Below are 25,276 nucleotides of genomic sequence, written 5' to 3' on the forward strand. Positions count from 1 at the left end.
AGGGAAAAGAAAAAATATATAATCATAGTGAGACATGTTGACATTTTTCTGGGAATACTTTATCAAGTGCAGAAAAAATAAGGATAGGAGCATCCTGAATGATGTCATTAATAATGTAAATATAATATTTATATTTGTATTAGTTTGTATTAATCTTATACCTAACACAAATACATTTAAAATTTTATAACACGTTGTTATTAGATATCCATAGGACACTTAGAAAAACTGGCAAAAAGATAAACATTACTAAATTTCAAAAAGTAGAATTTTTTTCTTGTGATTCAGTTATACATATATACATATATTATTTTTGAAATTATTTTCCATTAGAAATTATTATAAGATATTGACGATAGCTTCCTGTGCTGTACAGTAAATTTTGTTGCTGGTGCATATCTATTTTTTTAAATTAGAAATCTAGCATATTCATACTAAGTCAAAAAAGTGGAATCAAAATATCATAAAATTTTTAGTTAGGCAAAAATTAAGTGTTATCTGTATGTTACACTGAATTATGTTTTTTTAATTAACAGCCAATCCTAAGGTATTGTATACTGCTTTGAAATACCATGCCAATAATTTTCCACAACTTACAGCCATTTCAAACTAGTTTATAACTGCTTTTTTTAAGCAATTTTGTTTAATTAAGAGATATATCTAAGTGTACATAAGGAGGTAGGCTACGTTTGAAATGAATCTGCATGGAAAGAAATGGGAAGTTTTGTCCTAGCATCCTGTTATGAAGTAGAAATAGCAATAGTCAAGAACAGAATTGAGCAAACTCTAATTGGCTTTCATGCTAGCAATGACCAGGGGATTTCTGGGGATACTGGAAATCTGCATATGGAAATCAACTAAGAAACCTCTGGCATCTGAGGAACAGAGTTTAAATGTGATTAGGATAAAAGAAAATGGCAGACTGCAATTAGGAAGGAATTTTGGCCAGATGCTCCACATAGGTTGCAGAAAAATTATAAAAGGTTGAGAAGGTGGGTTTGTCATTAAAGAACTCTAGATAGTTAATGATATACCAGTTAGGATCTTCTGATTTAAGTACCTAAAAACAGGAAAAATAAATTTGAAAGAACGTGTTTCAATGGAATAATACTAAACACTACAGGCATCTTTTTTGAAAATGAAAACATGCATGCTAATGGTTCATATATCCATATGTATATGGAGTGATTCTTATATAAAGTAGGAGAAATGACATGATTTCATAAGGAATAACTGAAACAACCATTTTTCCAAAGACTATACCTCTTTAAATGATTTATTCAATTCTGTTTCCATTTTTTTTCCTGCTTAACTTCTATAGTCAGACACAGAAGTATCTTTTCACTTTCTCTTTCAACTCACACATCCACACTGGATGGATCAGTATTTTTAAAACAATGTGTACTTCCATTTCACACCTATGAGGCATCTCTAACTTAACAAATCCAAACATTTTGATTGCTGCCTAACTACCCTCCCTGCATTTTTTTCTATCCTAGTTCTTATCATTTCAGGTTATAGTAAAACCCAATATTTAGTAATTGAAGATAAAACTGTTAGTGGTATAGTGAGACTCAGACTTTATCTCTCCCTCACCCACTACATTCAATCTCTCAGCAAGAACTATACACTCCTTCTCTAAAACAAATGCTTAATTTACCTGTCTCTCCATCACTACTACCATTCACTTAGTCCAAACCACTATCATCTTTTACATGGAATATAAGCTAGTCTTACATGGAATATACATTAATCTCCCTACTTTTCCTTTTATTATCCTATAATCAATTCTCCACTTGGTACCTAGAGCTTTCTGATTTTCTTTGTACAATTTTACTGCAATATAATATACATACCATAAGATTCACCATAATGTATAGTCCAGTAAATTTTAATATATTTAGGGAGTTGTGAAAACCATCTCCACAATGTCTAATTATAAGAACATTTCCATCACCCAAAAAGCAACCTCTTCCCCATTTCCAGTCATTCTTCATTCTCACATTTAGTTCTAGGCAGTCTCTACATAATTGCCTTTTCTGCACATTTCATGTAAACATAAGCATACAATATTTATTTTGTGTCTGAAGCATACAATATGTATTTCATGTAGGCTTCATTTTTATTTTGTTTACTCTTTAACTAGTAGATAATTAATGAAATTTGTTTTGACTTTTCTGACTGCTATGAAAATTCACATATACATCTTTGTGTGGACCTTTTTTTTTTCATTTCCCTTGGGCAGATAACTAGGAGTAGAACTGCTGAGTCACACAGTAATTCTAGGTTTAACATTCTGAGAAACTTACAACTGCTTTCCAAAATAGTTCTACCCCTTTAAATACCCATCAACAATGTATGAAGGCTCCAATTTCTCCTTCTTTGACAAAATGTCATATTTACACAGATCTTAAAGACACTGGATACTGTTGACTAAGAAAATTAGTCACAACCTGAAAGTACAGAGTTATTTTATTTGGTGGGAATGTTAGGACTCTGAGCCCATGAGACAGCATTTCACACAGCCCTGACAGACTGCTCCTGGAGGGCAGAAAAAGGATCAGACTATGTACAAGTTTGCAAGAAAGAGGGAAGGGCAGGCCGTCTGAACATCGAGGATTATTGCTAAGTAAGGAAAACCAGATATCAAGTTAAGGAATTTAGTGCTCTTCTATTTATGGGAAGATGCAGAAGTCTTGGATTATTGAAGTCATTTCTTTGATATGCATCCAGCAATCTGTGGCCAGCATCCTGTCTTTCTGATTTCGCACATCTCCCTCACCCCCAGCTCATCAGCAATTACCTTGGGAGGGTGGGGGCATCTGCTGCATCACAGGCAATGGATTCCCTTTTGGGAGCCCTCATTCACCTTTGGAGGCCTGAAGTCCCTGATGGCTGTTAGATCCTTGTTTATTGATATGGCAGGAGCTATTTCATTTCACAATACAAATTCAACACAAATTCTTAAGAAGAATACTCAATAAAATAGAATTATAATTTCATATAATTTCATGGATAGATAGATTAATCAATCAGCCCCAAGCTGCAAAACATCTTACTTAATGCAAAATCATTGGAGAGGTTTCCACCAAAGTCAGGAACAAGACAAGGACGTCCACCATCACCACCATCACTAATAACACTGTACTGTAGACATCAGCCAGAATAATTAGACAAAAGAAATAAATCTAAGGTGTAAATGTTAGAAAAGGAAAAATAAACCTGTTTTTAGCTGATGTGATGGGAACCCATAAGAATGGACCATAAAACTATTACCATGGATCAGAAAATTCAATACAGCATAAAGATGTTAAATTAATAAATATCAATTTATAGTATTTATATCTGATACATCTATGTGTGTCTGTGTTTATAAACTTAAAATATGTAAAATCTACTTGAAGAAAGCATTAAAACATTACTTAAGGACACAAAAGTAGAACAGGAAGACTCAAAAAAATACCTAAATTTATAATTTTAATTCAATCTCAATAAGCATACCAGTAGTCTTTTCCCTCCACAATGTGACAAACTGACTATAAAATGTATTTATAAGACCAATTATGTAAGAATACACAATAAAATTATGAAAGCAAAAGAATAAGAGGGAACTAGCCTACCAGAGAGAAACTGTATTATAAGGCCTCGGTGTGGTGGTGGTGGATGGACAAACAAGCTAATGGAAGCAAATAGCACAGAAATCATCGGAATTTATAACGTGGTAATGAAAGCATCTCAAAATATTAAAAGAAAGGAATTTATCCATACACAGTTTTGGAATATTTTCAATGAATATACTTTATTCTGTTTAATGCTCCTGTACTCAGGTTATTAAGATCACTTTCAATATTAAATTTCTGGCATAAAAAAGATGAAGTCAATTAGAATTTGTTTCATTTCTTGTGAACTTCAATATTGACAAAGGACTTACCATAATATCCTTTTTCCTCTAGCTGAAATAACACATATCACCAAGATTTAATAGCCTGTACAAAGTGTGCTGGCCACTTACTATGTATGACAATAACCTCTGCCAGACGTGATTCTATGCACCCACACTCATAAAAAGTTATTCTACTGTTATCATTAACTGCCAGCTTTCAGCGTCAAAGTCACCTTCATTTGAAAGCCAACAAACATTTATCTTAAGAAAAATAAAAAGTAATTCTAAGAACAATAATGAGGCATATTAAGTAGAGTAACAACTAGATAAAGAATGATAGTACTCAAGCTGCCACCAAATATCTCACTCACCAAGAAGCAGGACTGTAAAGGCTTTATAAAGGTTACACAAAAGGGAAACACAGACAGTGTGATTACTTATTATGCATTATTCTCTTTGCAAGCGCTTTCTAGAGAATTTATTTGGTTTTCACCATCCTAATTAAACTTACTGTTATTAAAATGCCTCCTAGTTGTTCACTAATGAGCAGATAATTTGCTAATTATGAGATGTAAAAAATGAGTAAGTCTTAACAAAATAAGGAAAAAATATGTCCTTGCATTAATCTAAAATTACACCTTAACAAAGATTTAAGAGTAAGTACATGATTTTACTTTTCAATTAAAAATAGAATAAAACTATCAACAGAGTCATCAAAGTGAAATAAATCTTAACAATTCTTGAGTTTTAGTAAGTTGTTGGCTGCACAGGATCCCTGACCAATTCTTCTGATATGTACTATTAATTAATGTATATCTTTCATGATAAAATAGATCCATCAAAATTATATGAAAAACAAATTTAATTAGGCAAATCCTAATTTTTAATTAACTTCTGAAACAAAATGAGATGTTTTCGTGGAAAAAAAACTTAACCAAATACATTTCAAAAAATTAATAAATACGGTAGTCCATTTTACCACAAAACCATAGAAAACAAAAGAACAGCTAAAGGAACACTAACTCTATATTTGTAAAACTTTAAGATTACTAAGCTATTACCCAAGACGTTAAAGTTCTGCAAACTAATTATCTAGCAACATAAGTTTCCAGTCAGAACAAGATTCTACTCTCAATCCACTCTCTTTAAAAGCCTAATAATTTTATAGACTTTTAAAATGAAAAGCAGCCATTGTACCCAATATTGAGCAGATGCTAAACAATATATGTGAAGCAAATAAGATGTTCTTGACCAACACTTTTTGCATGACCTAGGTGACAGACAGGTACACCACTTATTTTGTTTTCTCCAAAACTGGATTTCAGCTGCCAGTAATTGATGTCTGGTTCACCAACCAGTGTGCAATTGGTTGGTTATTAATGTGTTGATATGAGAGTTGGACCATAAAGAAGGCTGGGCACCAAAGAATTGATGGTGCTGGAGAAGACACTTAAAAGAGTCCCTTGGACTAGAAGAGAGCAAATCAGTCAATCCTAAAAGAAATCAACCCTGAATATTCACTGGAAGGACTGATGCTGAAGCTGAAGCTCCAATACTTTGGCCACATAAGGCGAAGAGCCAACTCATTGGAAAAGATCCTGATGCTGGGAAAGGCTGAAGGCAAAAGGAGAAGGGGGCGGCAGAGGATGAGATGGTTAGATAGCATCACTGACTTAATGGACATAAATAAGAACAAACTCTGGGAGACAGTGAAGCACAGGGAAGGCTGACATGCTGCAGTCCGTGGGGTTGCAGAGATGGACAGGACTTGGCAATCGAACAACAACAACGTGTTGATGTTTGCACGTTAGGGGTGCGATACACTCCAGGGGTCTGTATCACAGCTCATGGGCATGACACCTGCAGTCACAATAAGTCTTCTTTCTTACCTGGTGTATCTTACAAACATGTCCTTTCAGCGTGTGCCTGACCTGAAACAGGCTGCTGTGCTGATGGCTCAGTCGTGGCCGACTCTCTGCGACCCTATGGACTAAAGCCCGCCAGGTTCCTCTGTCTATGGAATTCTCCAGGCAAGAATACTGGAGTGGCTTGCCACTTCCTTCTCCATGAAATAGGCTAGACAGCATAATATGGAAACAATAACACAATTTCTAGTGCTATTTTTAGAGTAGACAAAGAAAATGCCACACTTGAAACACTTTGACAGTTTCACTTGTTGGAACTGATGGAGAAAAACCCTATAGTAGTGCGCAGAGATTACAATTTAGCTTGCATACACACTTGGTTCATACTCCTAAAATATTCAATAGTCTCTATAGAATCATGTAGCAACACGATTGTCCTAAAATAATAGTGCATTTTAATTAGATTTTGCATTTCAAAGCATTTTCCATATAGAAAATAATTTTATGCAACTTATATCAATACTCTAAGATAAAAGAATAGCCAAAGGTTATATGTAAATTACTAATTATCTAAAGGAAGTAAAACTGATTTACAGCTGAATTCATGTTAGCTCATCTGTTAGGCAAATAACTATTCTGAAAGTAACAATAAATTGTCCACAGCTATTTGAGATAAATGTTTTATATTCAATGATATAATAGAAAACCGGCCTAAAAAACTAGTGCATTTCTCTCATTTTGATTAATAACTATGGGCTTTATGTAGAATTGTTTAAACAATTATGAATGGTTTTTGAAAGTCAAATATAATGTTCTAATTATAAATCTCACTGGAGTCCACAATGTCAGTATTTCAGGAAGTAGTAAATTAATGCTTTTTAGTGAAGTAGTGTAAAAGGAATAGACTAAACAGGATTGTGTCAACTTGTATTCCACAGAAATAAGTTGGATTTTTTAAGAAAAATACACTTTTATGTTAGCAGAAATATTTGATAGCAATATATAAAAATAAAGGTAGACCATTAGAGATGAAGGCAGAGTAATCTCTCCCCAAGAAAAGATAGTCAAAAGGGAAATTTTCAGTATAACTGATGACTCCTGGATTTTTGATTATTATCTTCTATATTTTACCTAAAATGCTAACCATGTGTAGATTTTAAATTTGGATGTTACTATAGTTCAAATTACTAGCAGTTGGAGAGATTGTACTTGGGAAGTCCATTTCAAAATCACTGTAAGTCAATTTTCAAAGCAAAAAATTAGGGCCAAGGTAAATAAATATGAACTGCTCTAAATGAACTAGGTGGAAGATCAGTAGTTGAGTACTGATTTATGAGTCTGTACCACCCTTAAAAACAAAGCCATCATGGAAACTTATAACTACATGACATAATGACTATACAGTTACATAGCCTTACTATACCAACACACAACTATTTACATATAAATATTTTTAAAATTTAAATGAAGCAAAAATAGCATAAGTCAAATTTTATTATTTTCCATTTATTCACATTTCAGAGTTAACAATATAATCTAAATCAGTTTTACAATATTTTAATTCTCAAAGATTATAATTTAGTTTGTTGTGCCTTAAATTTCTTACTGAAATCCTTAGGAATTTTCTTTATATGATTATTATAAACATTATAATTATGACTTACTTATTATTATAAGAGCAATGAATTTTTGAGAGGTACTCCACTGGGAGTGTGGTTTTAAGAATGATTTCTCAGTAGCAGAAAGGGAATGTAAACAAACAATTCTTTGTAAGGTTAAATCAAAAAATAAGAAAATCTGAGGAATAAACCTCACCAAGGAGGTGGAAGATTTACAGAACATTAATAAAAGAAACTGAAGGTGACTCAAAGAAATGGAAAGATATCCAATATTCTTGGATTGGAAGAATTAATATTGTTAACATGACAATACAAGCCAAAGCAATCTAAAGAATTAATGTGATCCCTATCAAGTACCAATGACATTTTCCAGAGAACTAAAACAAATAATCCTAAAATTTATATGGAACCATAAAAGACACATAATTGTGACAGCAATCCTGAAGAAAAAGAACAAAGCAGGAAGCATAATCCCCCCATGCATCAAATGCTGTTACAAAGCGGGAGTAATCAAAACAGTATAGTATTTGCACAAAATCAAAAATATGGGTCAATGGACAGAACACAGAGCCCAGGAATAAACCCACACACTTACAGACAAAGGAAAGAATATACAATGGAGAAAAGATGTATCTTCAGCAAGTGGTAATGGGAAATTGGAAACCACATGTAAATCAATGAAATTAGAACACACTCTCACATCATGTACAAAAATTAATTAAAAAATGGCTTAAAGATTTAAATATCAGACAAGACACTATAAAACTCCTAGAAGAGAACCTAAACAAAACATTCTCTGACATAAATGGTACCAACATTTTCTTAGGTCAGTCTCCCAAAACAATAGAAACAAAAGCAGAAATAAACAAATGGGATCTAATCAAGTTTATAAGTGTCCACAAAGCAAAGGGAACCATAAACAAAAGGAAATGACAACCTCACAAACTGGGAGAAAATATTCGCAAATGATGCAACCAATGAGGGATTAATTTGAAAAATATACAAACAGCTCATACAATTCAATAATAAAAAAACAACCCTATTTAAAAGGTAGGAGGAAACTGAAAAAGATATTTCTCCAAAGAAGATATCAAGATGACCAATAACCACATGAAAAGATGCTCATCATTGCTAATTATTAGATAAATGCAAATCAAAACTACAACGAGGTACCTTCTCATACCAGTCAGAATGACCATCATTAAAAACTACAAATGATAAATGCTGGAGAAGGTGTGCAGAAAAAAGCATCCCCCTACACATGGGCTACAGTCCTTGGGGTTGCAAAGAGTTGGACACTAGTAAGCGACTAACACTTTCACTTTCCTACACTGTTAGTGGTAATGTAAACTCGTGCAGCCACTATGGAAAACAGTATGGAAGTTCCTCAAAATACTAAAATAGAGTATGATTGCTATATGATCCTGCTTCCCTGGTGGGTCAGATGGTAAAGACTCTACCTGTAATGGGCGAGACTTGGGTTCTATCCCTGGGCTGGGAAGCTCCCCTGGAGAAGGAAATGGCAACCCACTCCAGTAATTTTGCCTAGAGAATTCCACAGACAGAGGAGCCTGGTGGGCTACAGTCCATGGGGCTGCAAAGAGTCAGACATGACTGAGCAACTAACACACACATATGATCCAGCAATCTCACTTCCGGGTATATATCTGGACAAAACCATAAGTTCAAAAAGACAGATGCGCAGTTATTGTCATAGCAGCACCATTCACAATAGCCAAAAAATAAAAACAACCTAAATGTCCATTGACAGATGAAAAGTATACACAGTGGAATATTACTCAACCAATTAAAAGAATGAAATTATACCATTTGCAGCAACATGAGATTATCATACTAAGCAAAGTCAGGAGAAAGACAAATATCATATGATATCGCTTGTATGTGGGATCTAAAATATGACACAGATGAACATATCTATGGAACAGAAACAGACTCACAGACATACAGAACAGACTTGTGGCTGCCAAAGGGGAGTGAGGGTAGGTAAGGGAAATAATGGGAGTTTGGGAATAGCAGATGTGAACCAGTACATATAAGATGCATAAACAAGGTCCTACTGTATAGCACATGAACTATATTTGATATTTGTGATAAACAATGATGGAAAAGAATATCAAATATAATATATATGTGTATAAATATGTCACTCTGCTATATAGCAGAAATTAACACAACACTGTAATACCTTAATAACAAGTTTTAGAAAAGAATTATTTTTCAGAATTAATAGTTAAACTGGTATCCTGGGATTCTTACAAAAATCTCTTTGAAAGAATAGTCTAAGTTCATGACTTCACTTCAGAAATAAATAGTAAAGAGGAAAAAAATTTTAAATGGTCAAAATGTGATATATCATCAAAGTATCAGTTTACATACTTTTGACTCCTCACTATTAAATATATTATTTTAAATAATAACTAAGAATTATAAGAATTTATCAGAATTTTAAAGTTAAATGTTAAAATCTTCCAAACAGGGTGTATGTATCATCCATCATTAGAGTAAATAATAAGGGGGCAATGTATGTGAACAGTTACTTGTACATGCATTGAATAACTTCAAAAGAATACAAAAACAAAAATGCCCTAGTAATATGGATTGGCTCTGGGAAGGAGAGAATTGAGTGATTAGGGAATAAGGGTGCACTTGCTGAATTTGAAACAGATACATCACTTATTAAAAATAGATATTAAAAATGAAACAAGTAAAGGTAATAAAAACAATGTTTTATATGATAACAATGTGCTCATGTTTGCTTGCAATAAAGAGGAGAGTGACTGTTAATATTCTCTTCCACTATTAGAATATAATTTTGTAATATAAATTACCAAAGAAATGAAAGACATGTGTCTAGAAAAAAAAAGGGAGGGGAAAAATTCATGCTTGTCCTTAGCTAATCAAATGAGTTTCAGTTTGCATGTGCTAGGGAATAAAGAATCTAGCTGTGATTGTCTGCCCTTGATCAAGGTACTGGTTATACTGTAACAATGATTTTGGACTCAAATTAATTAACATACTAAAATAGCTAACTCTTTCAATATTAGATTCATTCAAGTTCTACAAATACCATGTTCATTAAATACACTACTCTAATAGTGTTTTACCTAAATATCACAATTAAAGTATATGAATATTTCAGTGAATAGCAAGCCAAATTAGACCATAATTACACAGATATTAAAATAATTTTAAAATAAATAAATGCAATATACTACATAGCAAGAATACCAGGTAATTTCTTGATAAAGATAGTATATGTCATTAAATGCCAATTTAGCATTATTTCCAGTACAACTATGATTCTTGGGGATGAGAAAGGAGAATTGCCTCTCTAAAGGGGACATCAAAATCAACCAGAGTAGACATTTTCAAATTACACTATTTTGAAATGTCCTCTTTGATTGAGAATCCCTAATACAGTAAACTTTATATATGCACATGATACTACTCTAATGGCACAAAGTGAAGAGGAGCTAAAGAGCCTCTTGATGAGAGTGAAAGAGCAGAGTGAAAAAAGCTGGCTTGAAACTTAACATTTCACAAAACTAAGATCATGTTATCTAGTCACAGCAAAAAGATGGGGAAAAGGTGGAAGCAGTGATAGATTTTATTTTATTGAGCTCTGAAATCACTGCAGATGGTGATTACAGCAATTAAATTTCCTTACAGCTTACTCCTTGGAAGGAAAGCTATGACAAACCTAGACAGTATATTCAAAAGCAGAGACATCACTTTGCCAATAAAGATCCATATAGTCAAAGCTATGGTTTATCCAGTAGCCAAGTACGGATGTGAGAGTTGGTCCGTAAGGAAGGCTGAGCACTGAAGAATTGATGCTTTTGAATTGTGGTGCTGAAGAAGACTGTTAAGAGTCCTTTAGACAGCAAGATCAAATCGGTCAATCCAAAAGGAAATCTACCCTGAATATTCACTGGAAGGGCTGATGCTGAAGCTGAAGCTTCAATATTTTGGCCACCTGATGCGAAGAGCCAACTCATTGGAAAAAACCCTGATGATGGGAAAGACTGAAGGCAAAAGGGGAAGGGGGTTGTGGAAGATGACATAGTTAGATAACATCAGTGACTCAAGACATGAGTTTGAGCAAACTCTGGGAGATGGTGAAGGACAGGAAGCCTGCATGTTACAATATATGGGGGTGCAAAGAATCAAATACAACTTAGTGACTGAACAGCAACAACAATTTACAGTAATCCATTACCTGTGATGAAGGGTGCACAATATCATTTGTTTCAATTTATTACTGTTTTCATGTTCCTTTTAATATGGTTGAATTATTAGGAAAAAAACAATTCTTCAGGGTGCTGATATCATTAATAAAAGCACTTTTATTTTGAAATAAAAATACTAAGCACATGACAGAGATAACTATATGCTATTAGGTAACTAAACTAATTTTGGACAAGCAATAAGTAATGCATTACAGTAACTATATTCAGTCAGAACATAAATGTTTTTTGCTGGAAGCAGATTCTTTCTAATTAGAATCAGTAAAATATATTTTTAAAGTTCACAAAGAGAAGAAATTTTAGCTCATAAAATTATACAAACTGCTTAATTATGTATTTAGGCTTAAATGTATATATAAATGGCCAAGTATTAATAGGATACAGCTACCAAAAAAGTGTACAGTGGCAAGGGGGAGGGTGTAGGAAGGAAGTAGGAGGTGGGAATGCATGCAGGGTAAGTCACTTCAGTCACATCTGACTCTTCGCGAGCCTATAGACTGCAGCCCACCAGGCTCCTCTGTCCATGGTATTCTCCACGCAAGAATACTGGAGTGGGCTGCTGTGCCCTCCTCCAGGGGATCTTCCTGACCCAGGGATCAACCCACCTCCTGCATTGGCAGGAGGGTTCTTTACCACTAGCGCCACCTGGGAAGCCCCAGGAGCCAGGCAGAGGGATTCTCAAACACAGACATAAAAATTATGGAATATCCTTATATGGAACAATTCCTTATTTTAAGGAATTTAAAAAATATGAATGACGATAATATGGAATGATGGCAACATTATCTCCTACACACTCAATTTTTAATACAATTCAGAAAAAGTCTATGTCCATCATTCCACAATAATTCATGGAAAACAAAAGATTATAAACTGCTACTCTGCAAAAGATATATTAGCAAGGGCAATGCAAATTCTAATAAAAGAAAAATTCTTTTAGTAACCAGGTATTTTTCTGTAAGAGAGAACATACTAGTCCCTAGTCACCTTTCCCTTCCCCAGGGGATATTCCCAAACCAGGGATCAAACTCAGGTCTCCCGCATTGCAGGCAGATCCTTTACCCACTGAGCCACAAGGGAACCCCAAGTATACTGGAGAGGGTAGCCTATCCCTTCTCCAGGTGATCTTCCCAACCCAGGAATCGAACTGGGGTCTCCTGCATTGGAGGGAGATTCTTTACCAACTGAGCTATCAGGGAAGCCCATCCTAGTCACCGGAAAGTGAAGTGAAAGTCACTCGGTTGTGTCCGACTCTTTGCGACCCCATGGACTTTACAGTCCATGGAACTCCCCAGGCCAGAATACTGGAGTGGGTAGCCTTTCCCTTCTCCAGGGGATTTTCCCAACCCAGGGATCAAATCCAGGTCTCCAGCATTGCAGGCAGATTCTTTACCAGCTGAGCCACAAGGGAAGACCAAGAATACTGGGGTGAGTAGTCTATCCCTTCTCCAGCAAATCTTCCCAACTCAGGAATCGAACTGGGGTCTCCTGCATTGCTGGTGGATTCTTTACCAACTGAGCTATTAGAGAATCCTAGTCACCTAGTAGGTGTAAATACAAAACAAAAATGGATTTCTATTTTAGTTTGTTACCTCTCATACTGACCCATGTAAATGATAGAAAATAAGAAGCATCGATCTTGGATTTCAAATATAAAATGTAATTTACTTGCTTTGCTCTATTTATTATATTAATAAAGACTCCATTTACATTGTTGTTGTGTTCATTAAGTCCTGTCAGACTCTTTGTGACTCCATGCTATGCAGCAGGCAGCAAATCATATACATTATACAACACCAAAATTAAATAACCAGTTTACACGTGTGGCTTTTTTTTAAGTTCAATTAAGTTCAATCAACTATATGGTTACCTTATCTGTGTGATTTAATGATGACTATACAGTGTACAAGTAGAAGGATTAGCTTTAGCCTGAAGCACTGAACATAAATTTCCCCAGAACAAAATTCACGAGTGTAAAATATATACACTCTACAGGTACAAAGGTCCCACTGAAGCCAAAACCCTGTTCATGTACACATTGCTATATTCAAAATGAATAACCAACAAAGACCTACTGTAGAGCACAATGAACTCTGCTCAGTGTTATATGGCACCCTGGATGGGAGCAGGGTTGGGGGAGAATGGATACATGTATATGTGTGGCTGAGTCTATTAACCTGAAACCATCACAACATTGTAAATCGCTATACCCGGATACAAAATAAACAGTTTTTAAAAAAAGAATTAGCTACACTTTGTATTTTAAGTTCTCTCTTCCTTCTCCTATCACACCTCCTCCTTTTCTAACAGCTATTTTGAGATACTCATATACAATACAATTAACCCATTTCAAGTATAAATTAAATGGTACTTACTGTCACAGAGCTGTACAACAATCAACACTAATTTAATTTTAAATATTCCCAATGACACAAAAAGAAACTCTATACCTATTAGTAATCACTTGCTATCCAGCTGCCACTCCTCCTCAAAACCAGTGACCTCACAGCCCAAGGGAACCAAGAAATTACTTTTTGTCTCTACAGATTTGCCTAATGCTGTCAAGGTTCATCTATTGTTGTAGCATCTATCAGTACTTCATTTTTTCCTAATACAGGGTTTGGCTTTTTCGACCCTCTATTGAAATACTCATGTGATCAATGTCCTTAATTTTCTTTATTTGGTGTATTGTATTGACTGATTTTCAGATGCCAAACCAGTCTTGCATCCATGCGATAAATCCCCCCTAGCCATAGAATATAATTCTTTGTGTTGTTGGTATCAGTTTGTTAGCATGGTCTTGAGGATCACAATGGATATTAGTCTCTGCTTGTCCTGTGATGCTGTAGTCTGCATCTGGTATTAGGATAATATTGGTCTCACACACTGAGTTAGGAAGTGATCCTTCCCATTCTGGTTTTTGGAAGAGTTTGTAAAGGATTGGTACTAGTTCTTTAAATGTTTTATAGGATTCACCAGCTAAGCCATCTGAACATAGTTTTTTGTGAAATTTGTGAAATTTTTAAAAAAAAATAAACTTCATTTTGTAATAGTTTTAGATTTATAGAAAAATTGCAAAGATTTTTTTCCAGAGAGTTTCAGTATGCCCCATACCCAGTTTCTCTTATTAGCATCACTTTGCATTAGTATGGTATATTTGTGACAATTAATGAACCAATATTTATTTAGTTAATAATTATTAGCTAAAGTCCATTATTTTATTCAGCTCTCTTCCTTTCTAAACTAGTATCTTTTTAGATGTTTCAAGATACTTTCTAGGACATCACATTACGTTTAATAGTTGTGTCTCCTAAGGGTTTGGTGAGTACTAACCAAGTATGTTTTTAGAATCAAGTATTGTTCCTCAACTAGGACTGACCTAATGTTTCACTCATGATCAGTTTAGAGGTATAGGTTTTGGGGAGGAAGACCACAGAGATAAAAACCTTTCTTGTCATATCATATCAGAGCTACATACTATCACCCTGACTGGAGGGCTATAGTCCACAGGGTCACAAAGAGTCGGACACAACTGAAGCGACTTAGCACATAGCACACATCACGATGACAAATCTTTGTTGATGTTGACCTTGACCATCTGGTTAAGGGAGTGTTTGCCAGAATTCTCTGCTGTAATGTGACTCAGTTCTACTTTTCTTACCTTATTCCTAACTGTGTTCTTTGTAAAGAGTCACTATGTTTATCTCACACTTAAGGAGTATCCAGTCAAGCTCCACTTAGGGGCAAAGTACCTACATAAAATTATTTTGCATTATTCTTCATGGGACAACATCAGTTCTGCCCCATTTATTAATCTATTGAATAACTTTTTATCAGTACGGGCTCACTGATATTTGTTCTATATACCTGGTTATAATGAAACATCACTGTTCAGATTGTTCCAGCATGATCATGGGAATTGCTGCTGGTGGCTCTACTGTCCCTTTGTCCCTTTGACTCACATCACTGTATTGTTTATGTGGGTGTGTGTTTGTGCGTTTGAACAATTCCTAACATTTTGGCACTACAAAAAACCCCAAACTCAATTTTTATATTCCCTGTCCCAGTCCTAGAATTGGCCAATTCTCAAAAACACCCTGGTTCCTTTCATCTGAAAACTGTATTAGAAAGAAAGGTCTGGGCACTATATGTGCTGGTTGCAGACACGCCATTGATCCATCTAGTGGGAAATTTTTAATTTACTAATGCAATCCTTCTGTTTGTTACATGATTCAGATTTTATATGTCTTCATTGAATTAGTTTTAACAGTTTATGCATGTCTAGGAGTTTTCCATTTCAGCTAAATTATCCAGTTTGTTGGCATACAGATGTTCACAAACCTTTGGATGCCTTTTGATTTCTAGAAGGTCAGTAATAATATTGCCTCTTTCGTGTCCAATTTTAGTGATTTGAATCTTCTTTTATTCTTGGTTAGTGAGCTTTTTTGTCAGTTTTGTTGATCTTCCAAAGAACCAATTTTTGTTTTCACTGATTTTCTTTTTCCTTTTCTGTTCTCGACTTCATTAATTTTTCCTCTAGTCTTTATTACTTCCTTCATTTTCTGCTACCTATATATTTAGTTTGTTCTTCTTTTCTAAGTATCTTAACATGGAATGTTAGGCTACTGGTTCAATTTCTTTTTTCTTTTTAATATTTGCATGTGCAGCTATATATTTTCCACTGAGCACTGCTTCAGCTTTGTCCCGTAAGTTTCAGTATATCATGTTTTCATTTTCGTTCCTCTCAAGATGTTTTGCTTGTTTTGCTTCATATTCTTTTCTATTATGGCTTATTTCAGGACACTGAATATACTTCCCTGTGCTGTACAGTAAGATCTTGCTGTTTATCTATTTTATATTAATATGTAGTAGTTTGTATCTGCGAATCTCAGATTCCTAATTTATCCCTCCCCCAAACCCTCTGGTAACTACGAGTTTGTTTTCTATGTCTGTGAGTTTGTTTCTGTTTCATAAATAAGTTCACTTGTGTCATATTTTGGACTCCACATATAAGTGATACCATATGTTATTTGTCTTTCTCTGACTTATGTCACTGGTATGAAAATCTCTAGGTCCATCTATGGTCCATCTAGGTCCTTGGCTGCAAAGGCATTATTTCATTCTTTTTTACGTTGAGTAATTTTACATTGTGTATATTGTCTATAACCATTCATCTGTCGATGGACATTAAGGTTGTCTGACTATTGTAAAAATTGCTGCTATGAACACAGGGATGCGTGTATATTTTTGAATTATAGTTTTCTCCAGATACATGCATAGGAGTGGGACTGCTGGATCATATGGTAGCTCTATTTTTATATTTTTAAGGAACCTCCATACTGTTCTCCATAGTGGTTGCACCAATTTACATTCCAATCCACACTGTAGAAGGGTTCCCTTTTATCTCCACACTCTCCAGCATTTGCTATTTATATATATTTTTTAATAATGGCCATTCTGACTGGTGTGAGGTAGTACCTCATTGTAGTTTTGATTTTCATTTCTTTAATAATTAGTGATGTTGAACATGTTTTCATGTGTCTTTTGGTCATCTACATGTCTTCTTTGGAGAAATGTCTGTTTAGGTCTTCTGCTCATTTTTTGATTGGGCTGTTTTGTTATTGTTATTGAGCTGCATGGACTACTTACATATTTTGGAGATTAAGCCTTTGTGGGTCATAATATTTGCATATATTTCCCCCTAATCTGTAGAATATTTTTTGTTTTGTTTATGGTTTCCTTTTCAGAACAAAACCTTATAATTTTGCTTAGGTCCAATCTGTATTTTTCAATTCTGATTTTCCATTAGGGTCTCTCTCTCTTTTTTTTTTTATAACTATGTCTTGTTATTGGTATTCTCTATTCAATGAGATATTTCTATCCTCCTTTCCTGTCCTTCTTTAATCACTGTTGCCTTAGTTCTGTGGACTATTTACATTGGCTGCTCTGAAGCCTTTGTCAGTGAAATTTAACTGCAGAGTTCTCTCACAAGCAGGTTCTGTTGCCTGCTATTTGTCCTGTGTATGCACTGCAAGCCATCTTTCTTTGCACAGCTGGTAATTTTTGGTTGAAAAACACTGACATTTAAGGTAATAGACTGCAGCAACTCTGGATAGTGATTCTTTTCCCGCCCCCCACCCAACATACCCAACACTTAATGTTTTTACATGCTTGCTTGTGCAGTAACAATATTGGGCTATTTTAAGAAAGTCTATTTTCCCTGCAGTGCAGCCTGTGAATTTGCTCCATAGAGACTGGAGCTTTGGGCCTGTGCACAGTCACCTGAGATGACAGTGGTTTGATCAGGGCTCTCTTTGACTGCTTCTTTCTAGATCTTTCTGTTTAGCTACCTACTGTCTTTGGTATTATACTCAGCTGTGAGCCTCATGAATTATGCCTGATTATTGCTTCTGATAATGCTCTAGGGCTTAAATTGCTTTGCAATCTGATCCACTTAATTTGGGGCCCACTGTAGGGAAAATGGCTTCCCAGGTGGCTCAGTGGGTGGAGAATCAGCCTGCAGTACAGGAGCCAAGGGTTCTATCCGTGGGTTGGGAAGATCCCCTGGAGGAGGGCATGGAAACCCACGCTAGTATTCTTGCCTGGGAGAAGCCCATGGACAGAGGAGCCTGGTGGGCTACAGTTCATAGGGTCGAAAAGAGTCGGACACGACTGAAGTGACTGAGCATGCACTCAGGGATAATATTTGAGACCAGTGCTTTGGTGTTCTTTACAATCCTAGGAGGGATCTTTGTAATGTTATACAGCCCTGGATCTTTCTAGTAAACTTCTAGCTAATTTATGATTTAGCTTGTTGGTGTCATGGAGAAATTAGTCTCCTCTATTGATTAGTCTCCTCTAGTCTCCTCCACAATCTCCACTGTTTTCAAGAGAAGCTTTAGGGTTGAATTTACCTATAATTTGTTCCAAATAAAGTCAGTTCACTTAAAGGGACACTTTTAAGCTCGCCGTTCTTACAACCACCTCTCATCCTAGGCAAAATTTCTATGTTACTGCTCCAGAGCTGCTGGTAGGAAGAGTGGCTCATATCTATTTTGTGAAGTGGGTGCTAGAAAGGTATAACAGACTTTTGTGTACTAGCAGAAAGATAGTGCTCTTGTGTCTCTTTCTTTTTCATAAGGGCACTAATCCCATCACAACTGTACCAACCTCATGTAAATTTAAATACCTTCCAAAGACCTACCCTCCAAATACCATCACATTGGGGTTCAGGGCCTCAAATATGAATCTGTGAGTGAATACATTCAGTTTATAACAATATATTTGTATGCCTCAGGGCTTAACTCTCCTCTCTCGGTGATATCATCCAGTCTCATGGTTTTAAATGCTCTCTATATCTATATTCTGATATTCCCAAATTTATCTCTCCTGTCCAGATCTATTTCCTCATCCAGAATCAACTTCTGCTTCCTTGACTTGCCTAATTATATATCCAATGTAACATGTAAAATTGAACTGTCAAACTTAACATGAAAAAATGAACTCATAAACTCATACCATCAAACCAATTTTACTTGCAATCAACGCCATCTCAGTTGATGGCAACTTTATCTTTACAGTTGCTCAGACAAAAACCTTGAAGTTACACTTGTTTTTATAATCTTTTGAAGTCATGCTTGTTTATTTCTTTCTCACACCACCCCATTCATCTAATTCAGTTATTTTCTTCAAAAAGTACTCATAATCCAATCACTTCTTGCCATATACACTGCCATCTCTTGATCTGAGCCATCATCATCTCTCACAAGGGATGGTAATAACCTACTTACTAGTCTCCCTGTGTCTATAGGGGCCTGTCTATAATCTAGTCTCCAAACAGCAGTGGCACTTTCAGTTTAAAAGCACATCCTTTTAACTCAAATCACTTAACTCCTCTGTGGAAAACCCTTCAATGTTTTTCTCACTCTCTAAGAGGAGAAGTCAAAGCAGTTTCAGTGCTAATGGTGCATATTATAATCAATTATGGGCTTAAAAATAGTTACATCAAGCTGAGACTCAAAGAAATTTTGATTTATGGATCAGGTTGGGGTGGAGTACTGGAGTGACACTCAGGGATACATAAATATATTTTTTAAGATCTACAGGTGATTCCAAAGTACCTGCTAGATTGAGAACTTCTGTGTCAAAGTGGATATGGAAGAGGAAAATAATCCTAGATATATAGGAGCTGCTGTTACTAATATGAATGCATAATATAACACCAGTCATTATTTATTTTACATATCAACAACCATAGCTAACTTTTGTTGTAGTCTGGTAAGTAACAGGCAGTGAGGTATTCAGCACATATTAACTTGTTTAGTACTGTAAACCTTATAAAGTAGGCCCTACCCTATTCTACTGGAGAAGGCAATGGCACCCCACTCCAGTACTCTTGCCTGGAAAATCCCATGGACGGAGGAGCCTGGTAGGCTGCAGTCCATGGGGTCACTGAGTCGGACACGACTAAGTGACTTCACTCTCACTTTTCACTTTCACACACTGGAGAAGGAAATGGCAACCCACTCCGGTGTTCTTGCCTGGAGAATCCCAGGGACGGGGGAGCCTGGTGGGCAGCCGTCCATGGGGTCGCGCAGAGTCGGACACGACTGAAGCAACTTAGCAGCAACAGCAGCACTACCATATTCTATTGACTCTAAGACATTGTTTTCACATTTTAATATCTCTCAAGTCTGATGTGTCTTACAATCAATGAAACTGTACAACCAATACTGACCAGATGGCAGTTATGATATAGTTGTCATTACTTGTACAGACACAAACTTGATTATTCTAGTCAATGATATTATGTGAAATAAACAAAACACTTTTTCTTAAGTCAAAAAGTGATTTATGAAAAACTGAACTATGAATGTGAACAAGTTTTGTTAATAGCTTAACCAATTTATTTTGCTTCTACTTTCCATTCAATGTATATATGTGATGATATATAATAAAATCTATATCTAAGTAATTCTTTAAGAGTCCTTTGAATAAGTATAAAACAAATACTCTTAGTGGCAAGAGAACCATAATTAATTGGCTATGGTCTTTCTTTCTGTTACCTCAAAATAATGATTGATTTGTATCATAGTGTTAGAGTAAATGTTAAGCAAATATAAGGTAATATTAAGGCCATTAACTACAGGGATAGACATTACATGAGCTCATTATTTAATAATGATTTTAAAACTTCTTGCTTTTTTGACAAAGGAACATGTTTCATGGAAAGCTTTATCTAGATACTGGACTCTTTGACTATTAAAAGTAAAATGCAAATTCTTAAAGTACCAAGAAATTCTACAAGAAGTTTTGTATAGTAGCTAACTAATTAATTTTAACTTTTCCACCCAAAATAATATTTTCTCATTACTTTCTTCACTCTACATCCACTCTCCTACCTCTAAATAAACTGGGTGTATTTCCAAAGAGGTAGAGCAACTTACTTTGTAAACATTGATTCATTGCATTAATAATACTTAGATGAGAACACATTTACTGCAAATTTACCCTCTCAGAGATGATTTTATCATAAATTATTTACTCATGACATGTCTTTAGTAAAGTATAACAATGGTATTAATTCTTCTCTGGGTATTTTTTTGTGACCATGAACAGATGCAGAGAAAATAATTAATGTGCTTGCTTCAGGAAAAGTTGTTTGTTACTCAGAGCTACTAGATTCTATTTATGAGTTTTAGTTTGTTATTTCCAACTCAAATTTCAGGTAGATTATGTTAAATTCTAATTTAGGCTCCATGATGTGTGATTGTGAAATGTATGGGAAAATATAGCAACATGAACACAAGACCAGTTACTCAGTGGACACTGTCTTATCCCCAATATTGTTCTTATTGATTTTCAAGCATTAGAGATGCATTATCATGCTATGAAAGATAAGCAAATAATGTGATAGTGATCTATAATAATATGTTTTTATCCTTTAAAGAACAGTAAAGAGAATTAAAGAAAGAAAAGCTCTTGGTATAAGAAACATAATCATTCAACTACACAAACCCACTAGAAATATGAAGTTGATTAAACATAACCTTACCTTTGCTTATGGGACCTATTATTCCATAGATATTTCAGTTTGATTTTAATGGAGGCATAATACAGTTAGACCACCCAATATAAATGGAAATAAATGTGTCAATTGAAAAAAAAACTTCTTCTAACTGTTAAGATATGCACAATAGTTTCACTTATGTTAGCCAAATATAAGAGTAGATTTCTTTATCGCAAGGAGTAATCATAACATTTTAATGAGTGTGTGCCTTTTGATACCTATTAAAAGCTCAAATTTCAGTTTAAACATGAAAATTATTAAGTGCAGCAATGCTATTTTAAAAGTCTCCTTTTAACATATACTTGATCCTAACAAATTTTTTTTTTTATTTTGAATGTAATGACTATCTAAAATTAAATACACCGATGAAAATCAAGGTTTTCAAGACCTATGTAACAAGCATAAGCTACAAAATTGAACTAATTTTTCTCATATATAATAGTATTTCCATTGATCAATATCCACTTACTGTATCCATTCATTAGTATAGCATCCCCACATACACACAAAACTTTCATATTTTTAATAGAGTTGTCACAGAAATGAGTTTTGAGCTCTTATATGAAGAGGTAACATTAAAATTAAAGTCCTTTATAGTTTCATTTTGTGTTTTTAAGAGCCCCTGAATTCCAAGAGGTATTATTTGAAGGCAGGAAATTATTAATGGGCTTCTGATATTAAAATTATAACACAAAATTCTATGTGTGTGTTTATGAGACCCAAAGTTTCAAATAGCTAAAAATAAAACAGGAGTATGTCTGGTTTAATTAACACAATATATTTTTAAAATAGTCAAATACTCATTTTAAAACAGTCCTTATATTTAGACAATCAAATAACACAATTTCTGTAACAAAATTATAGAAGTACTAAAAAGGAAGAATCTTTTAAATGACCTTCATTTACTGTTACAGATAAATTGTCATTCTACTGTTCACAGGGATCCTTTGCAGTTTATAATAATTGATGTATTAACGCTTTAGAGAAAGTAACATCTCCATATAAAGAAAAAATATTGAGGTCTTTTCCTTTTGGGAATGTTAGTGTTAATCTATTAGTTATGACTGAATAAAGACAGATAAAAATACATTTTAACCTCCATTTACAGAAAGTCTATAAATGAGATTATCACATTTGTTGCCACTGTGTAGTTAAAAGTCTTTAGGGCTCTAAAACCAAAATGACAACCTTTTAATAATTAAAAAATTACTAATTAAATAGGATGTCTGGTAGTCATCAAAATAATGTCATCTTTACTTTGGAAATCAGCATATGAGTGGTTTCTAAGACATTTGGAATTTTATATTTAAAAGACCTAATAAAATTACAAATGATAAAATTCCTCATAATATTTCTTAACATATGATATTGTAACATGACATGACCTTTCAACAGGGCAGATTTTTAAATGTTCATAGAGGTAGCAAATTAAATGCAAATATTATTATACTCTAAAATGACTCATTACCTAGAAGATTTGGAAAGAAGGACATTATATTGTGGATTATCAAGAGGACACTCTAACATTTAGAACCACAGATTAGAACAGGTCCAGAGGTTCCTAACCTAGTTCACCCTTCTTAGTTTTCCTTCATTCCCAAATGTGCAACACATACTTTGAAAGATTTTTGACTGCCAGTCAAAAATTAAATATATTTTATATACATATTTGTATTTAAAATTTTTTAAAACTTTATATATCTGTATTTTAAAAATTAAAGTAATTTCAGTTTGCTGGAGCATCTGATAATATGCAGTAAACATTACTATACTGAGGTCATAGCTTAACCAAAAACAATTTGTCATTTTGAAAAGTGTGAAAGTTTCATAATTAAATGAACAATTCCCATCATTTTTCTCAAATATTTAATAGCTTATAAACTTTAGTCATTGAATATAAACATTCCTATATTTCTAGGAACCTCTAACTGAGAATAAGCTATATAGTGCAATACAATCTCTTGAGAGGAAAGCAAATTCAATTAGACCACTTACCCAGCTAGTTAATGGCAGAGTTGTACAATGATCTTTTCACAATGCTATATTTATACAGTTATATTTTATAAGCTGTAGATATCACATATTTAAACATTGCTAGTCATAATGAAGTATGAACCCAGTCTTCCCTGATTGCCCCTTGACCTCTTTTTTAATGAATAGAGGCATAAATTGTCACTTGTTCTCTTCCATTATGGAAGGTCTTCCTACTGCTTCACTTGTTTTACCCTTCCTGAATCTATACTTTTACCTTAACAAATTGCCTAGCATGTGTAGAAGATTTTTTATTTCTACAGAGAACACTTTTTGCAAAATATTTATATATTTACACTTTAAAAACTCTTTTAAATTGGATTACTTTTTACCATAGCATCATACCAAGTAAATTCCCATTGACATTGCACTGACCATTTGCAGAAAATCAGAAAGGTGGAGGGAATTAGGATCAGTAATTTATATGCAGGGAAGTGGTTTCAAGTTTGCAAACATAGGTAGACACTGGATGTTTGAAAATAGAATAATTAAGAACTCACATTATTTACGAATTCTATAGTTTGGGATATTTTGGATTGCTTTTAAACATAATCTTTTAATATGTGAAAATAAGTAGGCAAGCAATCATATCTTTGCTATACATCACTGCACAAAATTAAACATATAAAACTTTACTGGGCAAAGCAACAGCAAATAGAATGCTAATAATACTAATATTAACACTAATAGACTGAGATAATATTAATAAAAACAGAAACTTGCTTCTCCATTATATAAAGCAAAGAACAATAAATCTACTGTATACATAGGGTCCTCATATTATTTGCTCCTTTCAATTAACTAATATATACAAAGTTAAGAAACTATATTTGTATAACATATTTATATCATCAGCTGTTGCTCCATAAGACTACTACTTTTTTAATCAATTTTAAGATTATAACAGATACACAGATTAATTCTGATACAGTAATGTATCATATTGAGGTGCAATACAGACACACTTGGATTATCATATACCTATGAAATGGAAAAGCTTTGATTATCAAAAAATTCTATGAGATATAAACCAAAAAATTAATATTACCCAGAATATTCCCTTAAATTGTAACAGAGTTATAAAAATAAATTATGTTTTCATAATATAGCTAATTATCTAAATTAAAGTGATTGAAGGTTATTTAATCAACAAAACTAATATTTCTATTCACTATAAATTCTAGCACTATTTAAAAAAAACTGCTTTCAACTAAACAATGTTTCTACAGATATGGATTTAAAATGACAATGGCATATTTTGCTCTAAAGCTTAAAAAATGCAAGATTGACTTGTTCAATCATAATAATGAAATTGATTTGAAAAACTCTATTTGAAAGGAGCATGCCAATTAAGCAATAGAGATCCATATGTTTGCCTGAATCTTTAAACAAAACATTAAGTAATATTACTATTACCTCTCTCCGTCGAGAAGCCCAACATGTTTGCTTGATTTTCCATACCACAGCAGCCACCAATAATAAAGATAAAAAACAACTAGAAAATAAAACACAAATAAATTTTGCTTTAAACACTTGCAATA

General features: G+C 34.0%; 1 protein-coding gene across 7 annotated transcripts in view; it reads right to left on the minus strand.

Annotated features, from left to right (window-relative positions):
- ATRNL1 (attractin like 1) overlaps nt 1–25,276 on the minus strand; it is a 738,261-nt gene that overhangs the window by 383,951 nt on the left and 329,034 nt on the right. For all 7 annotated transcript variants that reach the window (XM_081573518.1, XM_081573521.1, XM_081573515.1 and 4 more), the window contains one exon: nt 25,152–25,230. In XM_081573518.1, coding sequence (XP_081429644.1) covers nt 25,152–25,230 — 79 coding nt within the window. The remainder of the gene's footprint in view (nt 1–25,151; nt 25,231–25,276) is intronic.

Source organism: Giraffa tippelskirchi, chromosome 2 (genome assembly GCF_054371585.1).
Source record: "Giraffa tippelskirchi isolate mGirTip1 chromosome 2, T2T-mGirTip1v1.2.pri, whole genome shotgun sequence".
NCBI classification, from domain to species: Eukaryota; Metazoa; Chordata; class Mammalia; order Artiodactyla; family Giraffidae; genus Giraffa; species Giraffa tippelskirchi.